This window comes from Sodiomyces alcalophilus (assembly GCF_042370955.1).
Source record: "Sodiomyces alcalophilus JCM 7366 unplaced genomic scaffold ACRALscaffold_3, whole genome shotgun sequence".
In the NCBI taxonomy this organism is placed as follows: Eukaryota; Fungi; Ascomycota; class Sordariomycetes; order Glomerellales; family Plectosphaerellaceae; genus Sodiomyces; species Sodiomyces alcalophilus.
The window spans coordinates 450,625-478,071 of NW_027263534.1; the positions used below are offsets into that span (position 1 = coordinate 450,625).

Below are 27,447 nucleotides of genomic sequence, written 5' to 3' on the forward strand. Positions count from 1 at the left end.
TAAACCCAGCTTAATTTACTTTACTTATGTACGTTGTACCTACGTTGTATATCAGCGGAGAAGCATTAAATGGTAGGGGAAAAAGTGGGACCTCAAGTCCCAGGAACATGCCAGTACATTGGCGGCTAGGAATACCCCTCTCAAGGTACCCTCGCCGTTACCACGGCGATCCTTTCCATAACCTACCTACTTCGTATCCTCTACTCCACGCGCAACGCGTCATCTCAAGGTACTTCCATAATCGCGACGATAATCCAGAGACCAATTTAGGGATTTCTTACAAGACGGCTATGATAGAAGAGCAGGAGATGATAGGCTTGGTTAACGACGAAGTTACCTATCTATTGTTGTATCGTTGTTTTGAGTACCTGGTTAATTGACCCCGTGTCGTTAATCTTTACCTTGTAACGCCATGTTCGGTACCTTATCTTAGTCCGGCAGATAAACCCATTTTTAGAGACACTGCCGCTCTTGCTGAATCTTCTGGTACTCCGTGTAAAAGTACATGTCAAACGGTATACGAGATTGTGCAACGGTCAGGCACCGCCTGCTTATCTTATCTCCCTGGTTTCCGACAATTGGTCTCGTACGAGTTTTAAAGCCATGATGTCATAGTGTTTATACAACATCTAACGCACGAAACACCGGCTCAGAGCTTGCAACTTTCTAGCCCATTGCATTCATTACTTTCATCCCCCATCATCGCGATATTATCGTCTCGTCTTTTGAACCCCAGAGTCCAGGAAACGATAAACTAAGGCACCTTATTGTCGACAGTCGAATCCACGAACCGCACGCGCCGTCTCCTGTCTGCCGCCTATGACACTCGCCCGAACAAGTGGCCCCCTTGAAGGCTTCGACTATGAAGCACCGCCCGGTGCTACTCATCCACTGGGTCCCGACGGGGCCCCAGACGAAGAGGAACAACTCAACCGCCCGCTCATTAGTCCATTGCAATCTGGTATTGCCAGGTCAAGATCTCGACGCTTGACCTTTGACGCCTTTGCCTCGCCCGATGCCCTCCTCGACCCGCCCGTCGAGAAAAAGGAGCGTCGCGTTTCCGCCTACAAAGTCTCTAAATTAAGACGATTCAGTGAGTTTTCCTATCCCTCGTCTTTCTCTCGGCGCCCCATGGTCCGTCTGGCCTGGACACGCACTGACTCGACATCTCTCGCTCCACAGTTCAAGTCTTGACCGGCATCGTAGCCTGCTGGTTCGCATCGGGCATCACGTTTGGATTCGCCGCTCTCAAGCCTGTCCTTATCGCCGAGGGGGTATATAGCGACCTGTGTCCCCCAGATGACGTCCCTCGAGACCCCAATATCCCCTGTGCCAAACAGGACCTGCGCCTCAACCTCTTCTTCGCCGTCGCCTCCATCACCGCCAACGTCGGCTCGCTCGCCGCGGGGACCGTGCTGGACCGCTTTGGCCGACGCGTCGCTTGGGTGGCAGGCTGCCTACTCTTCGCCACCGGCTGCGTCTTCATGGGTCTATCCTTCTCCTTCCACAAATTCCACGGGTACATGGCGGGCAACTTCTTCCTCGGCCTCGGCGGCTCGTTCCTCTTCATCCCCAGCTTCAAGCTCGCCAACGCCTTCCCGCGCCACTCGGGCGTCATCGTCGCGCTCGTCACCGGCGCCTTCGACGCCTCGGCCGCCGTCTTCCTCTTCTACCGCATGGCCTACGACGCGGCCGACGGCCGCCACCTCTCCCTGAACACCTTCTTCTTCTCCTACCTCATCGTGCCGCTCCTGATCCTCGTCGCCGAGTTCACCTACATGCCGCGCCTCGCATACCATTCGGCCGGCGAGCTCAAGGTCAAGATTAAGCACTCGACCGACCACTCGCGCGACGTCCACGCGTCGGACGACGAAATCTCGGGAGACGAGCAGCGCCTGGACGTCCGCCAGAAACGCGCCGCGCGCCGCCGCGTCCGCCGCGACGCCCTGGAGGACCTCACCGGCGGGCACGAGGAGCGCGCCGAGCGCGACCGCAAGGTGGAATACCAGCTCGAGGCGTCGGGCGTGTGGGGCATGCTCCACGGCAAACCGGCCTACAAGCAGATGATGACGCCGTGGTTTATCCTCGCGCTGCTGCTCACAGCGCACCAGATGCTAAAGATGAACTTTACCATCGCCACCCTCCGCGCGCAGTACCGGTACATGCTGGGCAGCGACGAGTTGGCGCAGCGGGTCAACCACTTGTTTGACGCCGCGTTGCCCCTCGGCGGTATCTTCGCTACGCCGTTGGTTGGGATTCTGCTCCAGAGTCTCACGGTGCCGGCCATCTTTATCGTTCTAACCGTTTTCATCGCCGTCGTGTCGTTTCTCAACTGTCTGCCTTATTTATGGGCGGGGTATGCCATGGTCATCGGGTTTGCCATTTTCAGACCACTTTACTATTCGGCCATCTCGTAAGTGCCTGCGCTTTTACCGCCTTCCTTGCTTCCCTAGCACGGCGCGCATCGTCAGAGGTATAGACGCGTTTGCTAATTGTTTACAGGGACTACGCCACCAAGGTGTTTGGGTTTGCCACCTTTGGAAGGATTTACGGCACCCTTCTTTGCGTTTCCGGTCTCTTCATCTTTGGCCAGTACGGTCTTGACGCCTGGATCCATGGCCCTCTGGGCGGCGATCCTTTTCCCGTCAACATGTTGCTGGCTGTCACAGGCACCCTACTTGGCGTTGCCTTGGTCGTGTATATGTTGGTGACTCTCCGGATCCATTCCCATGCGGTGAAGGAGATCAAGGAGCAGGCGGGCCTGGAAAGGATGCCGTCGCTCAGGGAGCAGGAGGAGGAGCACGCGAGACATGATTACGGAGCGACAGATGCACAGTAATTTCTAGTTTCGAAGCCTGCTATTCGGCATTGTTAGCATGGCATGCGTGATCTCTTGGGACGACCAGAGAGCGTGGCGTTTTGGGAGTTTGCGGTTGAATATCTACATACATATTATCTCTGATTATAGTGATGGCATGATCATGTATTTGCATGTATTTACAACAGGGGTTGGGTTGTATATTGATCGTGGGAAGAGTCTTGCGTTGTCACGTATAGCCGTCTACCGCCCCTGTTCATACAGAGGGAGAGATGATGGTACTGTAGTATGAAGGGAAGAGTAATTTTAGCGTAAAACTTCCAAGCTGTCTAATGCGCCGTAACGAAGATCACATACTGAACTTCAGGAGATGCAGAGATTCCAAGAAGATTTCTGGGACGATTAAAGGGGTTCGGGGTTCGACAAGACAATGGACTTGGTGTCGGACGACGAGGCAATAGTGTCTGGTGGCAGCTATGCAGGTGTCGGCACCTGGACCAGTCGGAATAACCTCTTTTTTTTTTTTTTTTTTTTTCCCCATCTCATCCAGCTTTCCCACTTCTCTACAGTGCTACGTTCATGTGCCATGACCAAGGGCCAGTTTAGGTGAAATGGCAACTTTACATTGAGACGTCCATTCGACCGCGCACCTGTCAGTTGAGTCATGTTGACCGCCTCTTGGGCAGAACCTTTGCCTCCTCAAGTTCATCAAATACATCCGAGATGGCTGTCCAGGTGTCTTTATACCTGCGATAGAGTCAGTGCAAGCGGCACCCAACGGAATGGCTTCAAACTCACCCAGTCCAGCCCAAAGCCCTGGCCTTACTCATGCTAACGACCAAATCATAAGTCCTTCCCAAGACAAAACCGAGGAAACTCCACGTAGCCTCGTCAAAGGCCTTCTTGTCGAGTCCCTCCCGACTTGCCAAGGCATCCCACGCCTTCCGTACATCTTCCCTCTGGCTCCACTTCAAAAGGTCGACACGCTGCTCGAGCTTTCCCGGCACGACCCTCCCTTCTAAACCAGCCTTCTCAGCCAAGACGCTCACGGGGGCCACATCAGCGAGCTGCGAAGAGCTGCCTTGGGTCCCGTACCCAGCCACAAACTGATCCGGCTTGACCCTCATGCCGAACCGTTCGGCGACGCGGGGCCACAAGTTCTGCATGCTCTCCACATCCCCGTTGACGACGTTGAACGCTTCCCCGGCAGCCCTCGGTTCAAGGGCCGCCCACTCGCAAAACTGCGCATGCAGCGCGGCGTCGGTGAACGAGTCGAAGCCGGAATAGAAACGCTCCGAGCCGGGAAAGACGAGGTCGTGGCCCAGCTCCTTCTCCACGGCGGCATAGATGCCCAGGGACGTCGTCAGGTTCATAAAGTTCCCGCGCGCAAAGCCAATCACGTCGTTGGGGTACGTGACCGTCCACCCGACCTTGCCGCCATTCTTCCCTTCGCAGAATTTACGGAGGATGTCCTGCTGGCGGTAGTAAAAATTGGGCGGGAACGAAGCCGGGTCGCGAAGCCAGGGGTCCGTCTCGAGCATGGGGTTCTTGGGCGGGCCGAGGTGCACGCCGTACTGCTTGCAGCCCGTGACGAGGACGATGCGCTTCAGGGAGGAGGCGGCGCCGGTGGTCTCGAGGGCGTCGAGGAAGTTCTGCAGCATGTCGCCGTTTACGTCCCAGTTGGCTTGCTCGGTGTCCTTTTGGAGGTAGGCGGCGAAGAAGACGTACTCGGCCGTCACACCCTTGAGGTTCTGGGCCATTTCGGTGGCTGAGCTGGTGAGGTCGATGAAGGTGTGGCGGACGGTCGGGGGGAAGTCGCCCTTTTTGGAGCGGGATAGGGCGTAAATGGTTGGCCATTTGTCTGGGCTTTTGCCCAACTGGGAGGCAATCTCACGGCCCAGGATGCCTGGGGACATGGGTGTTAGGATGTGCCACCAAGGGGATGCTCGTTGACATGTCCAGACCCAACCCTGGGCGAGGTCAGATGTCCAGATGTCGAGTCAATTGAGGATGACATACCTGTCGCACCGACAACAATGGCTGATGACATTGGCGGATATCGAATCTTTCCACGGTTATAAGATGAGAGTACGATATCTCAGCCTCGATTTTGTATTGTATGTAAATGTGAATAGTGAGCCGCGGTGTCGGTAGAAGCAAGTTTGGATTATCTTGAATATGTGGACGGGGTGATAGTAAAGAACGTTCCGAGTCCATGACGTAGACAGAAGGCCAAGGCCAATTGCACGTATTATTTGCAAGCAACGTTGAAAGAATATAATCTGCATTCGTTCAGGTCCGCAGTTCTCCTAGCCACTGACTATGACTTCATATTCCGGCCTTCTAGTGTATTGACTATGGGTCGCCTCGAGACATCGCCCGACACACTATGGTGTCATCATGACCCCTGATCCAATTATAGGAGGTTCGTCTGTAAAGTAGCGTACTACATATATAAATAGTGGCCGCCGCCGAAGTGACATGGTCGGAGTTTTAGCGGCGTGCTTAAACAGACGTAGACGCTCTCATGCTCTTAGACACTCATGTTATAGTATATAAGTCTCTATATATTCAGCATCCTACAGTCACTGTAACTTATTTGTTTCTATTCCTCCATTGTAGAAGAGATATAAGACGGAATATCTGACAATTCCAAGCAAATGCTATTTCGATAATCGTCGATCGAGTCGCTGAAGACGAGTCAAATAGTGAAGCCGGAGGAGTTTAAACACAGGACACTAAACAGCTCCAAAGATCACAAAGTGCAACAGAAATAGCTGGATTATAGAAAGACATATAATATGGAGCCTATTCGAGATTCTAGGACTCAAAATCATATGATCTGATCGATATTCTCCATGGGCTCGTAGGATCGGACCCAGGACACCACGGAGTCTAGACGTGAATAACCATACCGAGGAGAAAGAAATAATGGAAAACATTCAATTGGCCTCAATTTTCCTAGACCGAGAGTGAATATCTCGAAAGTAATCTATTAGGTACTATATCAGGTGAAGCCATGTCATCAATCATCATCATGCCTCGTGACTCTCATACCGTTTGAAAACCCCCGTGCCTATGCTTACGACAAGTCCATGGCAGAGGCCCCTACTGAGCCATTCTTCCCAAGGACATGTCTGTTTAAAAAGTCCACAGCATCATCCATACCGTCGGGTGAATGGAACCAATGTCCTCCCTCTGGATATTCTTTCCACTCGACCTGCGCCCCGAACCCACGCAAGGTATCGCGCATGCCATAGCCGCTCTGCACCAAAACAAGGGGATCGTCGACACAATGCTCCAGCAAAACAGGCGTATTACGAATAACATCGCCGTGGTCCGGGGTACCCTCCAGACCGAGAACCCGCCTCATCCCCGCGAGATCTCGGCCGACAAACGGACACCGGCACGAGAACCCCATGAAAGCAGCGAGCCGTCCCCCCACCGCCGGCGGCACGTCGAGGTTGAAAAGGACGTGCGCCCCCGTTGCAGCGCCCATGCTAATCCCCGCCAACACGACGCGGTCGAACCGGCCACCCAGCAACCGCGCCTCGTCAGCCAGAATGCCGCGAAGGGCGGGGACGACCTCCCTCAGCCCGACGGCCTGCAGGTCCTCGTTCTCGGCAAAGTCGGCCACGTTCCACACGTCGAACCACTGCGGCCACGTCTCGGGGAGGCTGGCGCACTGGTGGGTCGGGGCTTGGGGGAATACCCAGCGGAAGGAGGGGAAGGCGTCGGCTGGGGTGCGGCCTTGCGAGTCGCGGGAGTAGGCGAGCGACGCGGCGAATTTGCGGGCGTTGTCGCCGCGGCCGTGCAGGAAGACGACGGTGTGGGTGTGGCTCGCGGGAGGTGAGGGGTCTATGGCGATGAAGGGGATGTGGATGCTTGTGGTGCCCATGTTGAGGCGTACTAGTGTATTCTGGGCAGAGGCGTCGTGAGAGAAGGTGCTAGGGCTTGGATATGTGGCCTGGCATGCATTAGGGCAGGATGACTGCGGGGCTGTGGGTTTGAAGATGTTGGATTCTTCAAAGAGTGAAACAGTCGGTCACTTGATCAAGTCCACTACCCCGCTTTCCGAGCAGGTCACATGACATGCTGGCCATGTCTGCGAGACCGGACCTTGAATTGAGGTGTGGTGTTGACAACTTGACGATGCTAATTGTACGATAATGAAGGATGCCAAATAATGGGCTGCGACGCGTGTCTTCTGTGAATAGGGATATTGATATTGATCCAAGTCAATAAATGCCACCATCATCACCGCTACTACTATGTACTATATACCAATTATATGCCATACCACCGGGGTATCAGAGCTGTGTACTGCCAGACGGTTGAACGACTGGGACGACTGGGAACGACAGCGAAAAGAAGAAGACTTACAAAGGGAGTGGAAGAAAATAATAAAGAAAAAAATGAAAAAAGTCAGCCCTCGACATCGTTGAAAGAACCCATAACCACGCCCAAATCCTTGTCGGCGTTGGCCCATTCGCGCTCCACCACATCCGCCACCCAAGGCCCTCTGGGCTTCAGCTTAAACTTGAACTCCTTGGGCATGGTCATGAGCCCAATCACCTCCATGGACCAAACATCAACCTCGTCGACGGCCTCCACGTCAAACGCCCACAGCAGGTTGGCCACTTGCATAAACGTCCCATCCACGGCCACCCTCTTCCCCTGGCAGATGCGGCGGCCCTGCCCAAACACCGCGAGCGGGAGATCGGTTCGCAGCCTCGCCTGCCCCTTGCCATCGTCCGCGATCCACCGCTCGGGGATGTACTCCTGCACATTGCCCAAGGCCGGGTCGAAGACGGCCTCGTCGCGGCCAATGCCCCAGGCGTTGGCAATCAGCGTAGCGCCCTTGGCGATCCTCTGGCCCTTGTACTCGTCCTCCTTGTCGGCCCTCCGGGGGATGCTGCCGGGCGAGATGGGCCGCCAGCGGAGCAGCTCGTGCGCCGCAGCGTCAATCAGCAGCAGCTTGGACCGGTCCGCGTAGGTAGGCAGGCGGTCCCGCCCGACGACCTGGTCCAGGACGGCGTGCGCCTTGCGCACAAACTCGGGGTTGTGGAGCATGGCCGTGAACAGCCAGAGGATCTGCCGGGGGGACGTCTCCATGCCGCCCTGGATCGACGTGGCGAGGGTGAAGGCGAGGTCGAGGTCGTCGACGCCGCCGGGGCCGGCGTGCTTCTTGGCCGTGGCGATGGCCTGCTTGGTCGCGTTCCACCCGCCGCACGACTTGCCGTGGTTGAAGAGCTTCATGTACAGCTCGACCTGCTCGGCGAAGAACTTGTCGGCGAAGCGCTTCCAGGGGGACAAAAAGGCGGGGAGGTGACGGAGCGGGGGGATGAAATCCGGAAGGCCCGGGTTGGCCGCGAATTCCGTCACCTTGACCTGCGTGTCGATGATGCGGTGGAGGGTCTCGTCCTCGTGCTTCTCAATGCGCAGGCCGTAGTGAAGACCAACAATGACGCTCGACTGCGCGCGCTCGAGGGGCGGGTAGACCGTCTTGGTGGAAACCACCTGGTCCTGGGTCTTTTTCAAGGTGGCCAGGAGATCCGACAGGAGCTGCTTCGTCTCGAGCTCAAACAAGGGCTGGTACCGCGGCGCGGCGATGGCCCCGAGACTTGGCGACAGGATGCGGTGGTGCAGCCGGAGATCCTGATCGTAGTCGTGCATGAGGGTGAACCTGGACTTGCCGGGCCCCGCGCCGGTGATCATCTCCATGCTGGTGGACGCGGGCCGGTTGCTGTACCACTGGGCGCGCTTGCTGAACAGCTCCGTCACGGCCTCGGACGAGTTGATGACCACCATGGGCACGATGCCGAAGAGCTTTTGCGTGACGACGGCGCCGCCATTTCGCTTTGTCCAGGCGTCCCAGTTGAGGAGCGGCTTGTCGATGGGTGAGCTGTGGAGATCACCGATCAGAGGCAGCTTTAGGAGCTTGGGCGTGCCATCATCGGACGCGGTCTTTTGGAAGGAGAAGTAAATAACCGTAGCGACGACGCTGACCAGCACGGCCAGGATGACGGGGGTGGCACCGGCCATTGTAAGCAAAAGGTGAGGTGGTACGACTCGCACGACTGGGGGGAGCGGGAAGAGGAAGAAAAACAAGACAAAAAAACCGGTGTGTCGACAGGGTAATTGGCTGGGCTTCGTGTTCTTGTCATGGGACAAAAGGGACGCGGCCTCGCCGTGGACAGAAACAGAACGTTAACCGAGGTCGCATCCAGGGACCTTAGTCATTCATGCATGCCCTGACCCGGGGATAGGTTGTATCATCTGCAGAATATGTACAACGTAAATGGTAATGTCACTCACATACAACGTACAAATGCAGCGAACGGTACTGAAGATCGCTAATACACCTCTTACACCTCCAAGCGGGGTTTGTTTGGAAGGATAAAAAGAAAAGGGGAAAGGGGAGATTACCTGCACCCATATGCCTGTCTTAAAAAGTACCCTTATTGCACTAGTCCACCAAAGAATCCCGGCCAAGTGGGACCGAGTGGACCAGTAAACAGGTAACGGGGAACCATCCGCTTGGTATCCAATCGTCACCATTGGCCCACGGATAATTATCCCTGCTAGCCATGTTTCGGCACGTCGCATCCTTGTCCCCGCGTGGACTAGGAACACCTCCCCGGGCCATTGTCCCCTTTGTGTCCCTTGTCTCCTTTGTAAGGGTGGGGTCCCCCCCTCTCTCCGGCAGTGGTGCTATGGCTCCCCGGTGTACAACCGGGAAATTCCACACAAAACATGGACAGGGGTTTTCTAGGACAACTGCCGGTTCGCAGAACGGCAGTTTAAGGAGAGGATTTTCTTCAGCACAAAAAATAATCGGGTCCCAGGGGCCGACCGTGGAATCTACACCTACAACGTACATTCAAAAACTCGCTGGATTCCGGGACATTTCTCCCCTCTGGTCGGCTTTCGTTTTCTACACCATTGTTGTTTGGCGCTGGCTTCTTCGTTGCTTGCTTTATGTCGTTCGCTTCATGATCGTTCCTTTGACAACCAAAAAATGGCGTCGTTTCCGGTAGAAACGTCCGACCAGAGGGCCGTCCTTGGTGTCGCCATCTCTTTCATCATCCTACCCGTCCTCGCGGTATGCCTTCGCCTGATCGCCCGACGCATTTCGAGAAAAGGCTTCGACCTGAGCGATTATTGTGTTGTCATTGCTTGTGTGAGTTGGGGAAACCGCCACGGTTGCGATTGGCATTCGCAAAGACGAACCGAACCGAAACGACCAAGGAACTGACCCCGACCCAGATATTCGCTGTCGGCCTCCAATCCGTCAGTATCACAGGTGTATTGCGAGCCGGCATAGGATGGGGACATGTCACAGACGTCGTCATGACATACGGCATGGAGCCCCTCACTTTGTTGTTCAAGGTTGGTCAAAGTCTCGCCATTGGAGACAAAAGAAGACACACTCACGGGGTAATAGCTCTTGATTCCCCTTCAATTCCTCTGGGTTCTCAGCTTGTCCTTTTCTAAGCTGTCCATCCTTCTACTCTACACCAAACTCTTCCCCGTCGCATCGCTCGTCTGGATCGCCCGCGGCACGGGCATCGTCATCATTCTTTGGGCCTTTGCGACCATCCTGACCGGCTGCCTGATCTGCCAGCCTTTCGAGATGAATTGGAACCCCACCCTCCCCGGCGGCAAATGCGGCGACCAGGTCACTTCTTTCACCGTAACCGGTTCCATCAACCTCGTCACCGATGTCATCGTGCTGGTCCTGCCGATGCCGCATCTCTACAAACTGCACATGGCCATGTACAAGCGAGTCACTCTGATCTGCGTCTTTGGCACCGGCGTGGTGTAAGTACCTGATTCAGAGGAGACTCGCCTCGAGTCCCCCCTACCCCTTCTCGCGACACGATTCTGACGAAAAGGCGTGCGTTTTAGGACATGCATCATCAGCGGCCTCCGAATTTCCGTCCTGTCCACAATGGACTTTGAAAACATCACCTACACCATCCCGTTGGCCAACATCTTCAGTGGCCTAGAGCCCAGCGTCGCCGTCGTCCTCGCCTGCATCCCTCTCCTCCGACCTTTGCTAGGTCCCTCCAAATACACCCCCGAGCAGTCGGGCTACCTCGCCAGCGAGTCGAACAACACCGGCAAAGCCGACCGGCACTTCCAACCGCTCGAGGACGACTCGAGCCAGTACAATTTACGACCTATGGGCCCCAGCCACCAGGCCGGCGTGACGTCGGGACGTGGGGGGAAGCCCTCGACCGCCAACAGCAGCGACCTCGACTCGGAGCCCACTGACGGGGCGCTGGACTTTCGGCATTGAGCATCAGCCCAGCGTACCGCGCATCATGGTCCGGCGCGAGTGGGACGTGTGTACAGCGACGTGAGGTAGAAAAGTGAATGCATTGAGATATGGGCCGGCCCGGAAAACAAGTCGAGGAAAATTATATAATAAAGATCTCGCCAAGAGCAATCTTGTGTATCTATCATCCACAACTAGACAACCATTCGCACATAGCGTGATATCTATTTTTTGCCCACAACCAGCCCAGGTCACCGCATTCCCGACCAAACGTCATTTTGCCAGTTCAAAACTCACAGCAGAACCTAATCAATATCTGTAAACAAAGGACGAGCTATACAAACGGGAGCGGAACATTTCATCATGGAACGGCTCTTTGGTGGCCCGGGCCGCCCGGGCAACGGCAGCTACTAGATTAGCGCGAGCGTACAACTGTCCGTGTCCCATACCGCTTTGACAACAGAACAGATTAATCCGAAATGAATTGCGGGCGTGAAACATTTCTTGTTGGCGCGTCTAAAATCTCCAAAAATCTCCAGACCTCGTTGTCGAGTGTTCTTCTGCTCCCGTGGATATCCTCAGGGGCATTGTAACATACTATCGAGTACAACGCAACTTGTCTACTTATGACCTGTCACAATACTCTCGTACGACCTAACCCTTAAACTGCAAAATAGTGGGTAGCTATAAATGAAGAGTATTCTGACCCCCACGCCTGTCCTTCATTGGTGACCACTGCAACAAAACAATGATTCATGCCTCCTTTGTAGCCGCGAGTACGTTGTAGATCCCACAGCTTATAACATTGTTTTAGAGGATAAATGCACTCTAGATCCTAGATAAACAAATATGTTCAAATCAAAGGGCGATGATGTTCCACGAAATCGTCCGTGCAACTTAATGTGGATCGGCTGCAACTTTGGTCCGTGCCATTTACCAGGCGTCCCACTAATTAGTGTCCAGTTATCCATAGCCACCATTCTGCTGACTTTACCGAGGTACGAATACAAACTAGTGTGGAAAGAAGCAAGTTGTCTCGGGCGGCTATCACATTATAACGTGCTTCGTGGGGTATATTACTCGACACCTTAGTCGAACCACTGTCTAATACGACGGTTTAGATAATATTCCGCATGAAGACTTGTCATCCCCCGTATCAACGAGGCGCCAAGGACGACTTGACTAGGTGGTCGGTCTATCGTCATCTTGATTCCTGCCAACTCGAGGAATTGTCACTTATCTCGACATTACTTCAGCATCAACTAACCATAATACACCCCACTATGAAACTGGTATCTCCTCTTTCTCCAGTTAAATCCTGTGTGCGTACCCTGAGTATCCTCTCGAGACCCACCTGCTTAGGTAGAGTAGTATCACCGGAAAAACGACATGACAATCAAATCATCCCAGTTCTGATCCGACGGCCACACCGAAGCCTCGTCCCCTCTCCAAGGCCCCTGAATGGTGGCCTATAAAGCCTTTTACTCATCCAAGTAACGCACCTGACTGGCATAAAGTTCGGTGTTTGGACTTTGACGGGTTGCTTATCCACACCTACCCTACCACCTCCACATCGACGTGGTCAAGTCCACGGGCAAAGTTGACAACGGCGGCATCTACGCCCGCATCACGCGCTCACTCCCCAGTGTCCGGTGCTTCCTCACGACAGTCGAGAACAGGCATCGTCTGGCGTGGAATGCTGAGAAGCGCGGGGAATGCGAGGAGCTCGCATGGATAAATCGCAGACGCACAAGTTCTACATCTCGTTGTAAAAGGCGATATCATCGATTACTGCACTGCCTCCCCTAGCATTTCCTGCAGTTGCGCATGTTTGCAAGGACAGCAAACTGGGCGGGTCAATGGATCTGGCATGTTTAGAATGATCATGGCTATGGAACCATCAACACGACCGGCGGCTCCATCTACGTCACTTGTCTGGGTTCTTCGGGGATGATCAGGGCTGAGCCTTAAAGCCGACAAACCCCCGTGATGACTGCCTGGGTGCCCAGGGACGTGTGGTGTCCATAGACGCTGATGGAAGACAAGAAACTGGGTGTGTCGTACAAGCTTGCCCCTGTTGCATCCACATGATGACTTCTAATAGGTCGTCGCTTTTGCGAACAATGCTTCCGTGGAGCAGAATGGTGCAGTGAGAGACAAGACCCAGTGCCGAATCCCCATGCAATCGATCCAGCCAGTTACCAACTTTACAACGCCACGCGCTCAAAATTTCACATTTCATTCATATCGTGACCGCCAGGGCGGTAATCCTCGTCGTAAAGAGCCCACCAAAGCCCCGGAATAAGCAACCCACACTCCGGATCCCCCGCGAGCAGGAGCCGCTCACCAGCACCCTCATCCCACAGGCCGCGACGCTTGCGCGTCTCGATCGTGCCATCCCTCCACGCCTCGAACCCCCACTTGTGAAGAAACCGGTTGAGCGGCCAGAATCCCTCGGCCCCGAGGTCGCTGGGCAGCCGGCAAAACGCCTCGGTGACGTCGACCGACTTGCGCAGGCGGCCCGCGACCCGGATGTCGATGGTCCTCACGCCCTGGTAGAGGATGCGCCCGCTCAGGTTGCGCTTCCCCGCCAGCATGAACCCCAGCCAGCGCCAGATGGAGTAGGCGAGGTGCTCGGCGGGATTGTCCAGGTCCACCTCGGCCGCCCCGCCCGTGGGGAACGCGTGTCGTGACGACGCCATGCCCAGGTCCCCGTCCGGGGTGGCCTCGGACGAGACCCAGGTGGACGGCCAGCCGCTGTAGGTGGCGGGGTCAAAGTCGAAGCGGGTGCCCGGCTCCGGTTGTTGGATGTCGAGTGTGAGGTTGCGGACGCTAAAGGCGGCTTCCGAGTCCATGCGACATGACTGGTGCATGGCGGGGCCGCGTTGGAAGTAGGCTTGGAAGAGGTGGAGGTATGACTTGTCGACGGGGCTGGCGTACGAATACAAATCGCCGAGTGGGGGTGGAACCACATGGGCAGCCCCGGCACTCTGGGAACCGTTCAAAAGGCGTATGCTCATGTACAAAGAGTCGATGTGTTTCTCGTAGGTCGGGGCCGATATCCAGGTAGGCATCAAGGTGGATTGGGCATTGGGTGTGCTGATGTGCATGATGTCGAGGTGGTAGTGGAGACGGCGGAGGATCTCGCGGGTCTCGTCCCGGAGCTGACGGTTCGTACGGGTGAGGGGCACGAGGGCAAGGCTGGTGGCATTCTCGGGGAGGCTAGGCTCGGTGTAGACATCGCTCTTGTTGGAGAGGAGGACCCCGTTGGTGAAGGAGGAGACGGGCATATGGACCCAACGGTTACATTGCACGTGCGAAGCAGGCGGAGAACGACGCTCGGGCAGGATGTGGAGGATGATCTGGTTTCGTAATTCGCGGGGGATGGTGAGAAGAGTGGCCATGGTGAGAGTTGGGAGGGAACTGGAGGTCACCGTAGTGGTGAGACTCCGAATAAGGGCGAATTGACTTGGCGCTGGCTGGCTCGGGGACTTGCTAACATGTCCATGCTAAAGAGGAATGGTGATGGTGGCGGCCTGGATCATTGCGTTGGTCAAGACACTGGGTACGGTGCAAGGTGAGTGAGGGGTTGCAAAAAGGTTGAGGTTGAGACGCTTCGCATAATATAACCCATGACATGCATTCACCATGGTGCAGCCCAAGTCTGGGATTGATTAGCAAGCGCGGATGTACAACGTAGTTGAGTTGAGGATCATGGGCGGCAATTGGCCAAGAGGTGAAGGAGGAAGAAGAGAGCGAAAGAAAAGAGGAGAAAAAAAAGGGAGGGAAAAAAAAGAGGGGAAAAAAGAAGGGGAGAAAAAAAATAGGCGAGGAACTATGTAACTACCTAGGTAGTTATTCAAAAAAGAATAAAAAGAAAAAAGAAACGGATGTCCCCGGTGAGGGTCGAACTCACGACCTTTAGATATCTCCAAATCTTATTGTTGATTTGGTCATACTGAGGAAGTATGAGACTACTGCGCTACCGCTGCGCCACGGAGACAACTGGTAATAGTTAGCGCAATTATTACTTAAAAGGTAATACGCAGATTGTGCCGGCTATACGAATAGTTGGGTATCAAGCAACGGTATGGTATGTATGTACATTCTAGGAAGAATATCATCTCCCACTCTTTATTTTACTGCGACGTCGAAGACAGCATATACATCGATTGATGATGTCGTGAATTTAAAGCACTGAAGCCTGGGGTGAACAAGGTTACCAAGCACAACCCCTGGCAGATCTGCGAGGAACGGGCCTCAACCAGACAGTACCTATTCGTACAGTGAGTGGCTCGGCAAAAGCACCGATAATCGTAACGACCTTCCACTTGTCGGAACGTTTCCCAGACTGTATTGATGGCTCGCAACATTGACTCTTCCACGTCAGGACAGTCAGCCCCCTATCCAACCGTGGGCTCTTTCATAGCAACACCCAGCGGTGCCATTGGAATCTTTTCCCAAATGGCGTGTGTCGCAGACCCCGACCGATTGGCATCCCTCTTCCCCTTGGCTCGTCCCTCCCTCCCATCTCACCGAATCCCCCTGAGGGCATGTGCTGCCGTCATCGGATGAGAGTCCGAGCGTGGTCTCACCACCGCTGCCGAGTCTCTTAACCCTCCATGTCCTTCCGCCCCTCCGTCACCACCCACCTCTGCACTCTGTCCACGCCGCAGCGGTTCCCGTCCATCCGTCGCACTCCCACCACCCGCTTCTCTCAGTGGTACCCACCGATAACTTCCTCCCAGAAACCTCCCCCCGTGCATTCCCCGCCCTTCTTTTCTTGTACCATGCGCGTCGCCGTTGCCGTCTTCGTCTTCGTCTTCGCCGCCGCCACTCCCAATCAATCTCCTGATCCTATCCATCCGCATCTCCTCCGTCGTGGGCCCGCTGGCATCGCCGCCTTCGATATCGTCGTCCTCGGCATCAAGCTGCAACGGATCCTCGTCCAGACTCGAAACCCGCGAATCGGTATCTGACCCCCGGCCTTTCCGTGACCGGTCCGGGTTCGCCTCGTGCCGTCCGCGGCGACATCCCGCCTGGTCGGCTGCAACCCGGCAGCAGATCCACCGGAACGCTGCGGGGAAGGCTTCTCTGTGTGACTCCGTGTCTAGTTCTTCTACCGACACGGCGTCCCAGTCTATTTCTATTTTCGTTTCGTCGGCCAGTTCAAGGATCCCTGGTGAGGCCGTGTGTTAATGCAGGCCACTCGTGTCACAGGAGGGGAAAGGGGGAAAAAAAGAAGAAGAAAAGAAAAAGAAACGAAAAAAGAAAACAGATAAACCCACCGCTGTGATACCTGCATGCTCCAAACTCATTCTCCTCATCCGTAAAAATCATGTCACACTGGGCGCAGATGCGCGGCGCACCAGTCTTCTTTCTCTTCATGGGGTTCGTGTTTCCGTGCGCATAAGAAGCCGAAGTCGGACTTCTCGACCCCTCCTCACCACCCGCGGCGCTAACGGCAACGCTCGGTCGCCGCGCTTCGGCCTCGTGCTGCTCCAACCGAGCGAGGTATTGAAACGCCCTGGTCCGGACTCGGGTGTCGTCGCACAAGGCGAGCAGGATGGCCCGCACGAGCGGCTCCGGGGTCTGCGCAATGACGTCGTCCAGTTCGAACATTCCGGTATTGAATGCTTCCATTTTGTTCGCTCTGCCATGTGTAGTTCTTTTTTTCCCCTGTTGGTCTGTCCAATGTTCTCTTCGCTTAAGAGTTAAATTTCTGTCTTGTCGTCATGTGTCGCGTGGTCACATCGGGGAGGTCTGACATAAGAGGCTGATGGAACATCAAGGCATTGGTTCGGGAGTTGAAAAACCTCGGTGAGGGATGGCCGGAGCCGGCACGAGTTGTGTGTCGGCAGCCGGGCCTTGTCGCCGTAAAACAGTGTATCGGTTGATGACGAGTTGTCGAGTATTACAGGGCGCTAGATGTGGTACTTATAGTGTCGTGGTGCGTGAAACGGAAAGTGGAAAAAGTCGGTCGGGTCAGTCTGTCCTTAATTCAGGACGGACTTCCCGGCGTTGGCGTTTTTCGTTTTTTCAAGTTCACCCTGAAAACCGTTTTGCTGGAACTCAAGCTGGCATCCGGCACAAAGCGTATACGAATATGGTTCGGATGACGGTCGGAGGAACTCGAAAACTCGACCGAGGTCGGGGTGGGGGTGACAAATAAAGAAATATGTAGGGGACGAAGGTCAAAATATTTGATGCCAGGTGAAGAGGAGAGGGCCGTGGGCCGGTTCTCTAAAATCTTAATTTCTAAAACTGAAGACAGACACGTTGAAGGGGAAGGTCCGAAGGGTGGCCAACGTTGGATGCAAGGGGAGGGAATAAAAGAAGAGAAGCTAAAAGTAGGGAATTTTAGATATAAAGAGGGGGAGGCAACGGCCTTCTCATTCACGATCAGCGGGGCGCACTACCGGCTTGCACAGCCCGCTCGATCACTGAACGCCGGCGAAGAAGTGCACACGAAACAAGGACCGAAGAGGGTGAGTGGGCGAGCGATGAGGAGACTCGGCGCCCGTCCAGTGACTTTGTTTGCCCCTTATCAGTTGAGCCGATTCGGGGACAAGACGGTGATGCAATATGGGGTTGAAGAGAAACACAAAGATGGGGAAGCATACAAAGTATGAAGCAGGGGTCCAAGTTGAGAGGGGCATCGCACAACTCTTGACGTGTATTAGGGTCCGAGGCGGAGCCAATGTGACGAAAACGCTAAGAAAGGGTTCCCAAAAACCTGGAGGGCAGAGGTCCAGTGTGGATTCAGCGGATTTACAAATGCCTACGTTGTCGATAGGTGGGATGAGATCGGAATCGACTCCGCTTAGTGCTGTTAAGCGGCGGGGTTAGCCAGACGATGGTGATTAGTTAGGCCCGGTGCGAAAGCGAACCACTTCTTCGTCCACGAGCAGTGAAGAGCACACTGCGCACCATGACTTACCCCAGAGGCAACATGCACATGATGTTTGGGATGCGTATGTGAACTGCGGGTTGCTGCCAGGCCAGGACAGCTAGAGTGCATGAGAAGGGGTGGAACAAATGAGGTCGGTCGAGAGTGTGCCACATGTTGTAGTCTGCATCTGGAGAACACATGTGGCCTATGCTCAATGGTGCCGATAGCCTGGCGGGAACTGACTGTCTTGGGTTGATGAGATCCGGGGCTCAGTAATAAAAATTGCTACAGCAGCCCAAGGTCAATACATTTTTTTTTCTTTTTTTTTTCTTTCCTTTTTTTCGTCCCCGTATATTGCTGTGTTTCCAGTCTCGTCCTGCACCCACAATCGCTTACGTGGTATCATCGTGTTCCTCCGACTAAACTCCTCCTACCATCGCCGTCGTCGACATGGTGCCAAGAGGCTTGGGTTCGTCTGTTAGCACTGTCCCATGCCCACTATGTGAGACATTCACCACTCGCAGTCCACTGGCTAGCACTCGCAGTAGCAGAGTGGGAATTCTGGGTCTTCTATACCCGTTCCAAGGAAGGTCTGGGTCCATCAATAATCAGGGAACCCGCTTCCCCTGAGCAGGCGAGTGAGATGAACAACCAGGGCCCTTGCCCTGGAATGCCCTGAAAGACTGCACCCTACGCCGTCATGCTTGCCCATACAGGAAATGCATGGTACGTCGTGCACTCCGTATGGTCATCGTAGCATTCCGTGTGATCTGTTATCTGCAGAACCATGGACGTCTATACATGTACGTTGTAAGTATTTACCGCGTATTGATAATCTGTACGTTGTATGGACGAAGGAAACGAGAACTTCCATTTTGTGAGTTGACCTGCAGAAACTACTTGTTGTGCCTCGTCCTTTTTTCTCCATTTCTCCTTTTTTAGGATGTACTACGAATACATCACACGGCTTACATAAGTCGCAGAACCAAGACAGCTTTTTCGGACTGTTTCTTAGTATTATCACTTCCTCGTTTCTTCCTTCCCTTTTTTTTTTTTAAAAAAAAAAAAAAAAAAAAAAAACAAGGGAAAGATTAGCGCGCCCGTACATTTTGATATTAAGCCCGTAAATATGGAGTATATTCTCTTACGTACAAACGGCCCATTTTTCTACGATAAAACGAGGTCTTAACGGGGCTAGGTACATGCAGGTACATTGTATTAATTCCACTATCAGCGCGCCTCCTTAAGTATTTCTAGTCTAAGAGTTCTATTGACTTATGATCGAGCAGTAGCTCCAGGATAAGGTGTTAACAGCCTCTTTTCTAAGCCAGCAGCATAGAATGAATATGATGGAACGATGAAATGATATTGATATGATGTAGCTGTATGTACCTTGGCCCGCCGAGACCTCGCTTAACCATAGAAAAATAGAGTGCTTGCAGGTAAGAGAACTTATTAGGTTATGACTCCACTTTTACGGGCTCGATATCAAAATGTACGGGCGCCGCAGTGTTTCCCAAAAACAAACCGTGTTATCCCCCTTCTCGGCCGTCTCTTTTCTTCCGCGTGAGCAATTATTTCTTTTATACATCATAACTTTCTCAATTAATCTGTATTCGCCGATGATACTCTATACTGAGTGCTTCTCGAGGACACCACAGCAGTGGCAGCATATCCAATACATATATCGGCACCTCATGGTAGCCAAGAGGCACCGATACAGGACAGATTCCCATCCTGGCCAGATCCTTGGTTGATGGCTCGCTTACTTTAGTGGCGACTTTGAATCAGGATGCATGCAGTAGGCTCGCCAGCGAGAAGCGCATCGCATGACAGCTTGCAGCTCAACCCCTGAACGCGTGTTATATTTACACCCAACTATCCCTGGTTCCGAGTCTTCATGAGTCAGCCTTTCCATCCGTCACCGCACATGCAAATCGCATCGGAGGGCAAGGCAGGCTGCATTTCCTCGTTGTCACGAGGGGTGTCCCCCACGAAACATTCCAAGCCGTTAGACCTGCAACACCCTCTGATGAGCGGCGGAACCCGTCGAGCCACAACTCAGCGATCCATACGAGTGCTGCCATACAACATACATGCCATTATATAATGCAACAGCTCTCTTCGCGACCTCCACGGCAATCTCCCCGTGCCATGCTGCCATCCCGTCCCCGTTTCTGGCGCCAAGCGCAAAGGCCTGGGGCCAGAAACCCGGCCCGCATGCCGCGGTCTTTGGATGGGCCTGATCCAGGTGTGACTTGCAGCGGACGGCCCAGCATTAGCAATGGCTGAGACCACCTACCCTGTGGCCACCGATCACCGACATGTACATACACAGACGCATCGCAATCGAGCAAGCTCAGACCATCCATCCATCCTAGGCGGCGGTCGATGTGTGGAAAGTGGCAAAGGCACTCGGGCCACTAATCCTGGGAAATGGTCTAAGCTTGCAGAGCCCACCCTAGCGTGAACCCCTTGGAGCGTGCCGTGCCGCTCACCGGTCCGACAAGAGCCTATCGAATGTCACGACGCCGGACCGTCCAGGTACAGGTAATCTTACGACGTATTCTCTTGAAAAAAAGAAATACGACAAGTGATAGACTTTCTAACCTGTGGGGCACGGGTGTACATACGTTGTACGCTGTTGCTGAAGGTGCAAGACTACCCTACCGGTATATGCTGACGATCGTTTAGGGGACGCAGGACGTCGGATCTCTTCTAGATTGATTCGATGCACTTGAAATTGTGCAGCACCCTGGTCCACAGCGCGAGTCATACGACGATGAAAATGCTTCTTCCCGCGTTCCAGACAAACCATGACACGGTCATTGCTCCAAATCAAGCAATCCAGCAGGGCCTCGCTTCGCGTCTTATTCTCCATTTACCACATAATTATATCGCTGCATGGGACACATTGGGCAGTGAATACACGATGCATTAACACAACTCTCAGGAAGTGCTATGTGGCAATGTCCTAGTAGAGGAGAGTTCCTGAGGAGAATCGGCGGAACGAGGTATAAGTCGCAGAACAGTCCAGGCCGACTGCCCAATCGGGCTCATTTCCGGGCCAGACACTCGCATCCTTCTCCTTGGAGCCTCCAAGATCTCTCTACCACGCAGTCTGCTGGGCGCCATCAGACGCAATCCCTTCGTGTAACCCCTGGGTGGGGTGCTTCCCTGATCGCAGCGGCACCTCCCCGGCTTCCGCGGGCAAGTCTGGTGCAGGGGCACCGAGCCACCGACGACAACGCACCTGCCTGCATGCATCCTTCCAAGGCTTCGTTGGCCCCAAGGAAGCCAGACAGTCCCGGTTTAGGGTCCTGTCACAGTATCAATTACCATTGAATACCGTTCATTCATCCCGCCCGCTCCACATTGTCCCTGTCCCTGCCCAGGCTGCATCTCTTCTCCAACCCCTTGGGAAATAAGAAAGTGACCGATCACGATTTTCCGCCATCACGAACCACGCATAACCCACATTATGTTTCCCTGGTAAGCTTTTCATGCGGGTGGCAAGAAGTGTGAGAAATGCGGCGTTCAAGTTCGCCTTGCCGACTTGCGCCTCGAAGGGGAAGAAGTTGATCGTGCAATACATACATTCTGGCAAGGCGAGTGATTTCCAGTGTAATACCTGGCTAGCGTACTTCGTAGATATATCCCATAGGCTCAAAATGAATCACTAGGTTGTATACATATGGCCCGTCCTATTCCAGCCGCAAGACCTGCCAAACTCCTTCATTCACCCGCTCAGCCGGGCCACCCCCCTAAACTGAATCGCCACTTGACAAGTGAACCGAAAAGAAAAGCTAACTGGCAGCCACGTTACACACAGGATTTCAGCGCGGCTACCAAGCCCACCCGGTTCTGGATCTCCCTGCCGTCCCTCTGACAGCGGAGAGTTTCTCGTGGCTGGACTTTCTCTGCCGCATGGTCTAACTATGACTCTCTGAGAATCAGATGATCCGCGCCACAGATATTCTGGAGCAAAAAAGGCCCATGGACTGTGCGAGAGTGTTGTGCAGCATACTGACCAGCGGCAGCAGGCCAGGAGACACGGCAGACAATGATCTTTGTCAACGCTATCTATGCAATGGGATGTTATTCGTTACGGCTAGATAAAGGGCGAGTGTTGTTCGTACGGTTGACCAGCAGGGAAGGAGTACTTGGATAAACACAGGAAGGATTTGTAGATGTCTTGCGAAGAACGCGATATCCACCGGCCAACGACCATTTCAGAAGTCCTGGGGTTAACATTGTTGCTTAGATCAAGGCGAGTGGTGGAGGCAAATCTCAACTTTGTCCAAGTCCCTGACCGGGGACCCGAGTGATCTCAAGCGACTTGGACTCGATGGGCCGCCTTTCGTGTCATCTGAGCCTGCGATGAGCGTATTTTGGTCATGGGACCACACCGGGACTGTTGTGTATTTTGGTTGGCGAATTTGCCCCGTTTGAAGAGAGCAAGTCACCCGAATGAGACGACTGCATCACACTCCACAGAGCCAAAATGGCGGATACATGATACACATCCCTCCATTGACCTGGTCCAAATTGGCTTTTTGTTAGAATGCGTCCCGTGGCTGCGATTTAGCCTGGTGTATGTGGAGGACCATGGAAATGCTTGTGAAGATGGGTCTGGGGGGAAAGCGAGGCAGCGTCTCTCCTTCGAGTCCGTCCTCCCTCACCCTTCCTCTCCTTTCTCTCTCTTTCTACGAGCCCCAGCTTCCTTGTCTTTCACACGTACTGTGTACGTAGCTATCGCAGGCAGTGACGTACTTTTCCCCCACCATCGTAGGTCCAAGAGCAATGGACGCCAAGTAAGAGAGACCCGGAAGAGACTTGAAGATCGAGTTGTCGCATAAGGTAAGCCATAGAGACACAGACCGACTTTGATGGGCCCGGGTAGAATGGAAAGGGCAACCCACTAGACATCGCACGGTGGTTCGTTGTTGACTCGTTGAGCATTCGCCCTTGTGGAAAATGTCAGTGAGTCGGTTTCAGGCGCCACCGGGGCTACTTTCTAATCCTTAGTCCACCAATCATCAACAGTCGCCGTTGCCTTATTTAACGTTGAATCGTCAGAGTTTGAACGATAATTATTGGACCCCTGAATCTGGGCTGAACTTTGAGAATTCTACGCGTGTATTTCGGGAAGGGACCTCCAGGGGGACGGGAAGGAGCGACAGAGCGATGGCTTGGCGCTTACCCTTTCGAGGAATTGAGCAATCATGATTGGGCTTCGACGCCCCATGTTAACCCTAAATAATACCGGGACCGGTCCACCGTCCACCACGAGACCGGGACGCTCGGATCCACACACATACGTTGTATGGCCATCTTGATAACATTGACCTTTCATCTGCTTTCCTCCGGCGCCGCAGAATATAGGGAGTTTTTTTTTTTTTAGTTTTTTAGTTGTTTTTCTTTTTTCAAAAGCTTAATCGAGGGGCACAAGCCACACGACTTCCAACACACCCGTCATCTGCCGCAGAGACGTACAACGTCATCATGGTCTCGGGTCTGTGAAAAGGCAGTGTCTTTACGATCAACAGGGGAGCCATAGCTTTGTCCGTTTTGTTGATGAAGGCACGCCATAGTAAACGAGCTCCAGTCTACCTGGGCCTTCGATGATATCCTCGTTGCCGCTCGACACTTATAATCCAAATGGCAAACAGTCAATCATGACCGCTTGGGACTTTCAATCCAGTTGTCAACGTCACGATGTTACCCTTACCCGGTCATGCCACGTCTAACCTTTGCCCACTCCTGCGCCTCTTCAGCCATATATCCCGGCCCGGCCCGTTATTAAACTTCCTACTCAGAACACACAAGCCCCCTCCGAGAGTCGTGTGACAACGTTAATAAGGTTCGATAACTTTAAACTTCTCGGCTGTGTCAAACCCATTAAGCGTTTGGCAGGCCAAAGCAGGGCAATATCAGATCAGTAGAGGAGATCCTCAGTGTATAAATAAAGGGCCTCTCTCTCTCCAGGACCGGGACTCTCTTTTCCCTTCTTTCCCCATCGCGCGTTGCTCGTCTACTGCAAGTACTTGACCGAATTGTGACTTTTCACTTTGAAAAAAACACACAAGTCACCTCCACCACGCACTAGCATCGATCCTCTGCTTTTGCACCCCCCTCACCGGTCTTTACTTCACACTCCATTCACACCCACTTCCGAGAGCCATCATACTCACAATGGCTTTCCAATCGTCTTCTTCCGCCTCCGCTTCCGCCTCCGCTTCCGCCTCCGCCACCCCTCCCCGGGTCAACCCCTTTGAGCTTCACCTCAAGAAGCTCGCCGCTCAGCAACGTGGTGCTGAGCCCCAGCGGCATCACGTCAATGGCCCATGCTGCTCTAGCATGATGGACATTGACTCCCCCATGACCGCAGAGGAACGTCGCGCGCACAAGCTTGCTTGTCGTCTGCAACGGGAGCGAGTCAAGGCTCAGCAGAGGGCACGTCTTCTGCCTGGGCCGATGCTGCTGGACACCGACGAGGAGATGGGCATCGCCCGCTATCCTCGTCGTTGCCCTTCCCGGCCGGCCGCGCACAACAACCACAAGCGCGGCGGCCACCACGAACCCCGGGAGCCCCACCACAACCACCAAGAGAAGGGTGCCAGGCGTCACCATCACAAAGGCGCCCCGGCAGGCCCTGCTCCGGTCAACAGGAACCATGCTTCCCATCACGAGGGCGGGTTCCACGGCGCTCCTAGAGGCCGTCACCGCGAGCAAGGGAACCGTTACCAACGCCCTGGCAACTCCCACCGGGGCAGGCAATCATCCAACGGTTATCATCGTTGAGACCCCTTCTTCTCGGTTTCTCTTCTCCTCTCCTCTTTTTCCGCCCCGCACTTCAGTCGGCGTCGACAGGTCTTTCCATGCCAACCCTCGTCCACCCGACTGTCGCAAAGTACACGAGCATTTTCCCGATGACATCCCATTCCGGGACCCGCGATACCTCTTCCGATGACCCCAATTCCGGAAGCACATCCCTTTGGACGCGCGTCGGTTTTCAATCAACGCAACCTCCGAAGATGAGACTCAGCTCCCTCAAAAGGCAAAGTCGAAAGTCCCAGTGATCAGCCTGGCGAAGTTGGCCCCAGGTCAATCAAGTGATCCGGACTTTTTTATCTTCTCCGTGAACCGCCGGCTCCCACGACAAGTGCCGCGTCCTCTCCTCCTTTCAAGCCACGGGAGAGTGACGTGAGGCCGGCGGTTTACCCAAGCAACGAGACCCTGTTACTCGCTCGGGGCGGGAATGATCGAAACCCCCGCCACGCTTGGAAATTCTCGGACCGCCCAAGTGCGTCGCTTCACCAAGTTCTTCGGTTTCGAGAATCACGGAGGGCAGCTCTGATTCAAAGCAGAGCTGTCGGGTGACGAAGTCGGATTCTGCGCCTCCACGTGGTGTCACCTGGGAACTTCCTTTTCTCTCTCTGAGAGGAAGGGATGCCAGAGCAGAGACGCATTTCTTTTCGTTGTGGTGTAAGTCTCCCATTTTCCCCTGGCCCTTTTTCCCCTTTTTCCCCTTTTTCCCCTTTTTCCCCTTTTCCCCCCTTTTTTAGACCTCTTTTCCCCTTTTTTGCTAGTTCCTCTCAGGCTCTGACTTCCCCCTGTTCGACTTTGTTCTTTTAACCTTTTATAACGTTTGTTCCGTTTCCCCGTTGCGCCCGTTTTAGCGTTTCACCCGTTCCGTCCGTTTCGTCTTTATCCGTTTGCCCGTTCGCCATTTTGGGCCCCTTTTCCGTTGTCGTTTTACCCCTATTCGTCTTGACATCCATTCCCTCCTCCTCCCCGTGGCACAATCCATGAACACACCCACTCCTGTTACCGGCTCTTGATATCGTGATTCCGTCTCCGGTTCTCGTCCTCGAGATCCCATTGCCTAGTTTGTGCTCATTCTGTTCGTCCCCGCATCCCACCTGGCGGACAGTCCCTTCCACCGCCGCATCGTCCCGTTCCTTTTCTTGGCCCACCATGACCCATATCCACAACCACGGATCTGGCCCTGTCCCATTGCACTGTGATTATTGACCTCGGCTTTTCCCGTTTCCCGTTCAGCCTACTTCTCCATGCGATGTCCCATCCCTGTGTCTCCCATTTGGCCACCTTTTACGTGCTTACATCCACCCCAATGTCCCTTCTTTCTCCCTCTTCAGCTATGGCCCCTATCCCATCCGCGTAGGAACATCCACCTATGAAAGTTGTGACGTGCAAGTGGGCGTGACGTGCAGGTAGTTTGTGACGTGCAAGTAGGTGTGATGTCAGTAGGTGTGATGTACAAGTAGGCGTGACGTGTAAGTGTTGGCAAGCCATGACCTCCCAGTGTCTGTACATTGTACCCGTGCTTCCCTAGTGTGTTGTGTCGCCCTTTGCTTCGTGATCGGACTTCCCTTTCCTCTGACCCGGCCCTACACTGTACCGCCCGACTTGTGTCACCGCGGAAACAGTGTCTGTGATGCTTGGCCGCAGAATAAATTAGATCTTAACGGATCACATATGTTCGTACTATTATACTGCTATCCTGGCGGAATGCCAAAGGGTATGACTCCACGCGTGCTCTGTTCCCCGTGTATCCAATGCCTAGCCATGCACCGAGACGCCAATCTACCATTCATTATTCCACCCAAAAACTCGTGACCTGAAACGTTCAAGCTATCAAACCTGATATCCCGACAGTGTCTCCTAATTTCCCTTGACTCCCGACTGGCCACATCACACCGGCGCCATGTGATGAAGGCAGCACACCCAGTCTCCTCCAGGGCCCTGGCGCCAGATACTAGTGCAAATAGCCTCAGTGGGCCTCATGCGGTCCTTGGAGTCCCCCTCCTGCTTCCAGGTAGTAACGTGGTAGGTAAGAGAGCTGGACATCATGTCGATCTCGACAAACTTGAGGTCCTCCTCGTCCTGGTCTATGCGGTAGGCCGTCCAGGGCTCGAAGTTCTCGAGATAGTCGTCTAGTGAGGGCTCGGTGTCTTGGGAGTAGACGGAACCGTCGGGCTGGACGAGGATAGCGTCTTTGGCGAGGTACTTTTTCAGCGACTTTTGCGGATTGGGGTCGCAGAACGCTCGCCAGAGGAGGGTCACGGCCTCGATGGTATCATCGCGGTTGCGACTGAAGATGTTGTTTGTCCCGCCCATTTTTGCTTGCGCGTCTCTGCGATGTTTCTGACTGAGTTGGCGGTTTAAGAGCGTGGGTTTTGGTGTTTTAGGAGTGGAAGACAATGATATTGTTTCGGCGGGGTGAGGTGGTCAGGCGCGTGGAAAGACGTTAGCTATATTTCTCAGTCATGATATGAGACCACATGGAACTTGACATGTTGCAGTGCAAGTAGAAAATATAAAGGAGCTGATGAGGTCACTTCCGCGTGGACTCATCCAAGAACTTGGAATCTAGGGTCCAAGCCTTGGATTGTGTTGGTCTGGCCAACGTCATGCGCCTGTTGTAGG

The 27,447-nt window shown here is 54.0% G+C and overlaps 10 protein-coding genes and 1 non-coding gene across 11 annotated transcripts; 3 read left to right on the forward strand and 8 right to left on the reverse strand.

The window, feature by feature from the left end:
* The first annotated feature begins 652 nt into the window (after positions 1-652).
* ACRALDRAFT_1062358 (uncharacterized protein) lies at positions 653-3,357 on the forward strand. The gene is made up of 3 exons (XM_071016588.1): positions 653-1,093; positions 1,183-2,413; positions 2,503-3,357. Exons 1-3 carry the CDS (start codon positions 820-822, stop codon positions 2,837-2,839), a joined length of 1,842 nt encoding a protein of 613 aa, XP_070875673.1. The 5' UTR covers positions 653-819; the 3' UTR covers positions 2,840-3,357.
* On the reverse strand, positions 3,354-4,969 carry ACRALDRAFT_1062360 (uncharacterized protein). The gene is made up of 2 exons (XM_071016589.1): positions 3,617-4,969; positions 3,354-3,565 (listed from the first exon to the last, which is right to left on the reverse strand). Exons 1-2 carry the CDS (start codon positions 4,732-4,734, stop codon positions 3,481-3,483), a joined length of 1,203 nt encoding a protein of 400 aa, XP_070875674.1. The 5' UTR covers positions 4,735-4,969; the 3' UTR covers positions 3,354-3,480.
* Positions 4,970-5,766: 797 nt separating this feature from the next.
* Positions 5,767-6,816, reverse strand: ACRALDRAFT_1062362 (uncharacterized protein). The gene has a single exon (XM_071016590.1). The coding sequence runs from the start codon at positions 6,714-6,716 to the stop codon at positions 5,901-5,903; it is 816 nt and encodes a 271-aa protein (XP_070875675.1). The 5' UTR covers positions 6,717-6,816; the 3' UTR covers positions 5,767-5,900.
* Positions 6,817-7,243: 427 nt separating this feature from the next.
* Positions 7,244-8,863, reverse strand: ACRALDRAFT_1075535 (uncharacterized protein; the record flags this gene model as incomplete). Its single annotated transcript, XM_071018391.1, has 2 exons — positions 7,244-8,758; positions 8,810-8,863. The coding sequence occupies 2 exons, from the start codon at positions 8,861-8,863 to the stop codon at positions 7,244-7,246; spliced, it is 1,569 nt and encodes a 522-aa protein (XP_070875676.1).
* A 976-nt stretch (positions 8,864-9,839) lies between these two features.
* On the forward strand, positions 9,840-11,123 carry ACRALDRAFT_1069423 (uncharacterized protein; the record flags this gene model as incomplete). Its single annotated transcript, XM_071017670.1, has 4 exons — positions 9,840-10,001; positions 10,088-10,210; positions 10,266-10,642; positions 10,730-11,123. The coding sequence occupies 4 exons, from the start codon at positions 9,840-9,842 to the stop codon at positions 11,121-11,123; spliced, it is 1,056 nt and encodes a 351-aa protein (XP_070875677.1).
* A 1,855-nt stretch (positions 11,124-12,978) lies between these two features.
* ACRALDRAFT_1062363 (uncharacterized protein) lies at positions 12,979-14,858 on the reverse strand. Its single transcript, XM_071016591.1, has one exon. The coding sequence runs from the start codon at positions 14,504-14,506 to the stop codon at positions 13,334-13,336; it is 1,173 nt and encodes a 390-aa protein (XP_070875678.1). The 5' UTR covers positions 14,507-14,858; the 3' UTR covers positions 12,979-13,333.
* Positions 14,859-14,993: 135 nt separating this feature from the next.
* Positions 14,994-15,105, reverse strand: ACRALDRAFT_t134. Its single transcript has one exon. It is a non-coding gene; the product is annotated as a tRNA-Met (tRNA).
* A 146-nt stretch (positions 15,106-15,251) lies between these two features.
* ACRALDRAFT_1080818 (uncharacterized protein) lies at positions 15,252-16,904 on the reverse strand. The gene is made up of 2 exons (XM_071019076.1): positions 16,391-16,904; positions 15,252-16,281 (listed from the first exon to the last, which is right to left on the reverse strand). The coding sequence occupies exons 1-2, from the start codon at positions 16,743-16,745 to the stop codon at positions 15,635-15,637; spliced, it is 1,002 nt and encodes a 333-aa protein (XP_070875679.1). The 5' UTR covers positions 16,746-16,904; the 3' UTR covers positions 15,252-15,634.
* A 541-nt stretch (positions 16,905-17,445) lies between these two features.
* ACRALDRAFT_1062365 (uncharacterized protein) lies at positions 17,446-17,977 on the reverse strand. Its single transcript, XM_071016592.1, has one exon. The coding sequence runs from the start codon at positions 17,759-17,761 to the stop codon at positions 17,543-17,545; it is 219 nt and encodes a 72-aa protein (XP_070875680.1). The 5' UTR covers positions 17,762-17,977; the 3' UTR covers positions 17,446-17,542.
* Positions 17,978-24,189: 6,212 nt separating this feature from the next.
* On the forward strand, positions 24,190-24,798 carry ACRALDRAFT_1069426 (uncharacterized protein; the record flags this gene model as incomplete). The annotated part of the gene is made up of 1 exon (XM_071017671.1): positions 24,190-24,798. One exon carries the CDS (start codon positions 24,190-24,192, stop codon positions 24,796-24,798), a length of 609 nt encoding a protein of 202 aa, XP_070875681.1.
* A 1,328-nt stretch (positions 24,799-26,126) lies between these two features.
* ACRALDRAFT_1062366 (uncharacterized protein) lies at positions 26,127-27,355 on the reverse strand. The gene has a single exon (XM_071016593.1). It carries the CDS (start codon positions 27,136-27,138, stop codon positions 26,713-26,715), a length of 426 nt encoding a protein of 141 aa, XP_070875682.1. The 5' UTR covers positions 27,139-27,355; the 3' UTR covers positions 26,127-26,712.
* Between the last annotated feature and the right edge of the window lie 92 nt (positions 27,356-27,447).

Coding starts and splice junctions, on each gene's coding strand:
- ACRALDRAFT_1062358 (XM_071016588.1), top strand. CDS start 820: ATGACACTCGCCCGAACAAGTGGCCCCCTTGAAGGCTTCGACTATGAA. Junction 1,094..1,182: donor CTCTAAATTAAGACGATTCA/GTGAGTTTTCCT, acceptor CTCGCTCCACAG/TTCAAGTCTTGACCGGCATC. Junction 2,414..2,502: donor CTTTACTATTCGGCCATCTC/GTAAGTGCCTGC, acceptor AATTGTTTACAG/GGACTACGCCACCAAGGTGT.
- ACRALDRAFT_1062360 (XM_071016589.1), bottom strand. CDS start 4,734: ATGTCCCCAGGCATCCTGGGCCGTGAGATTGCCTCCCAGTTGGGCAAA. Junction 3,566..3,616: donor AGGGCTTTGGGCTGGACTGG/GTGAGTTTGAAG, acceptor ACTCTATCGCAG/GTATAAAGACACCTGGACAG.
- ACRALDRAFT_1062362 (XM_071016590.1), bottom strand. CDS start 6,716: ATGGGCACCACAAGCATCCACATCCCCTTCATCGCCATAGACCCCTCA.
- ACRALDRAFT_1062363 (XM_071016591.1), bottom strand. CDS start 14,506: ATGGCCACTCTTCTCACCATCCCCCGCGAATTACGAAACCAGATCATC.
- ACRALDRAFT_1080818 (XM_071019076.1), bottom strand. CDS start 16,745: ATGGAAGCATTCAATACCGGAATGTTCGAACTGGACGACGTCATTGCG. Junction 16,282..16,390: donor AGCATGCAGGTATCACAGCG/GTGGGTTTATCT, acceptor CGGCCTCACCAG/GGATCCTTGAACTGGCCGAC.
- ACRALDRAFT_1062365 (XM_071016592.1), bottom strand. CDS start 17,761: ATGCCCCTCTCAACTTGGACCCCTGCTTCATACTTTGTATGCTTCCCC.
- ACRALDRAFT_1062366 (XM_071016593.1), bottom strand. CDS start 27,138: ATGGGCGGGACAAACAACATCTTCAGTCGCAACCGCGATGATACCATC.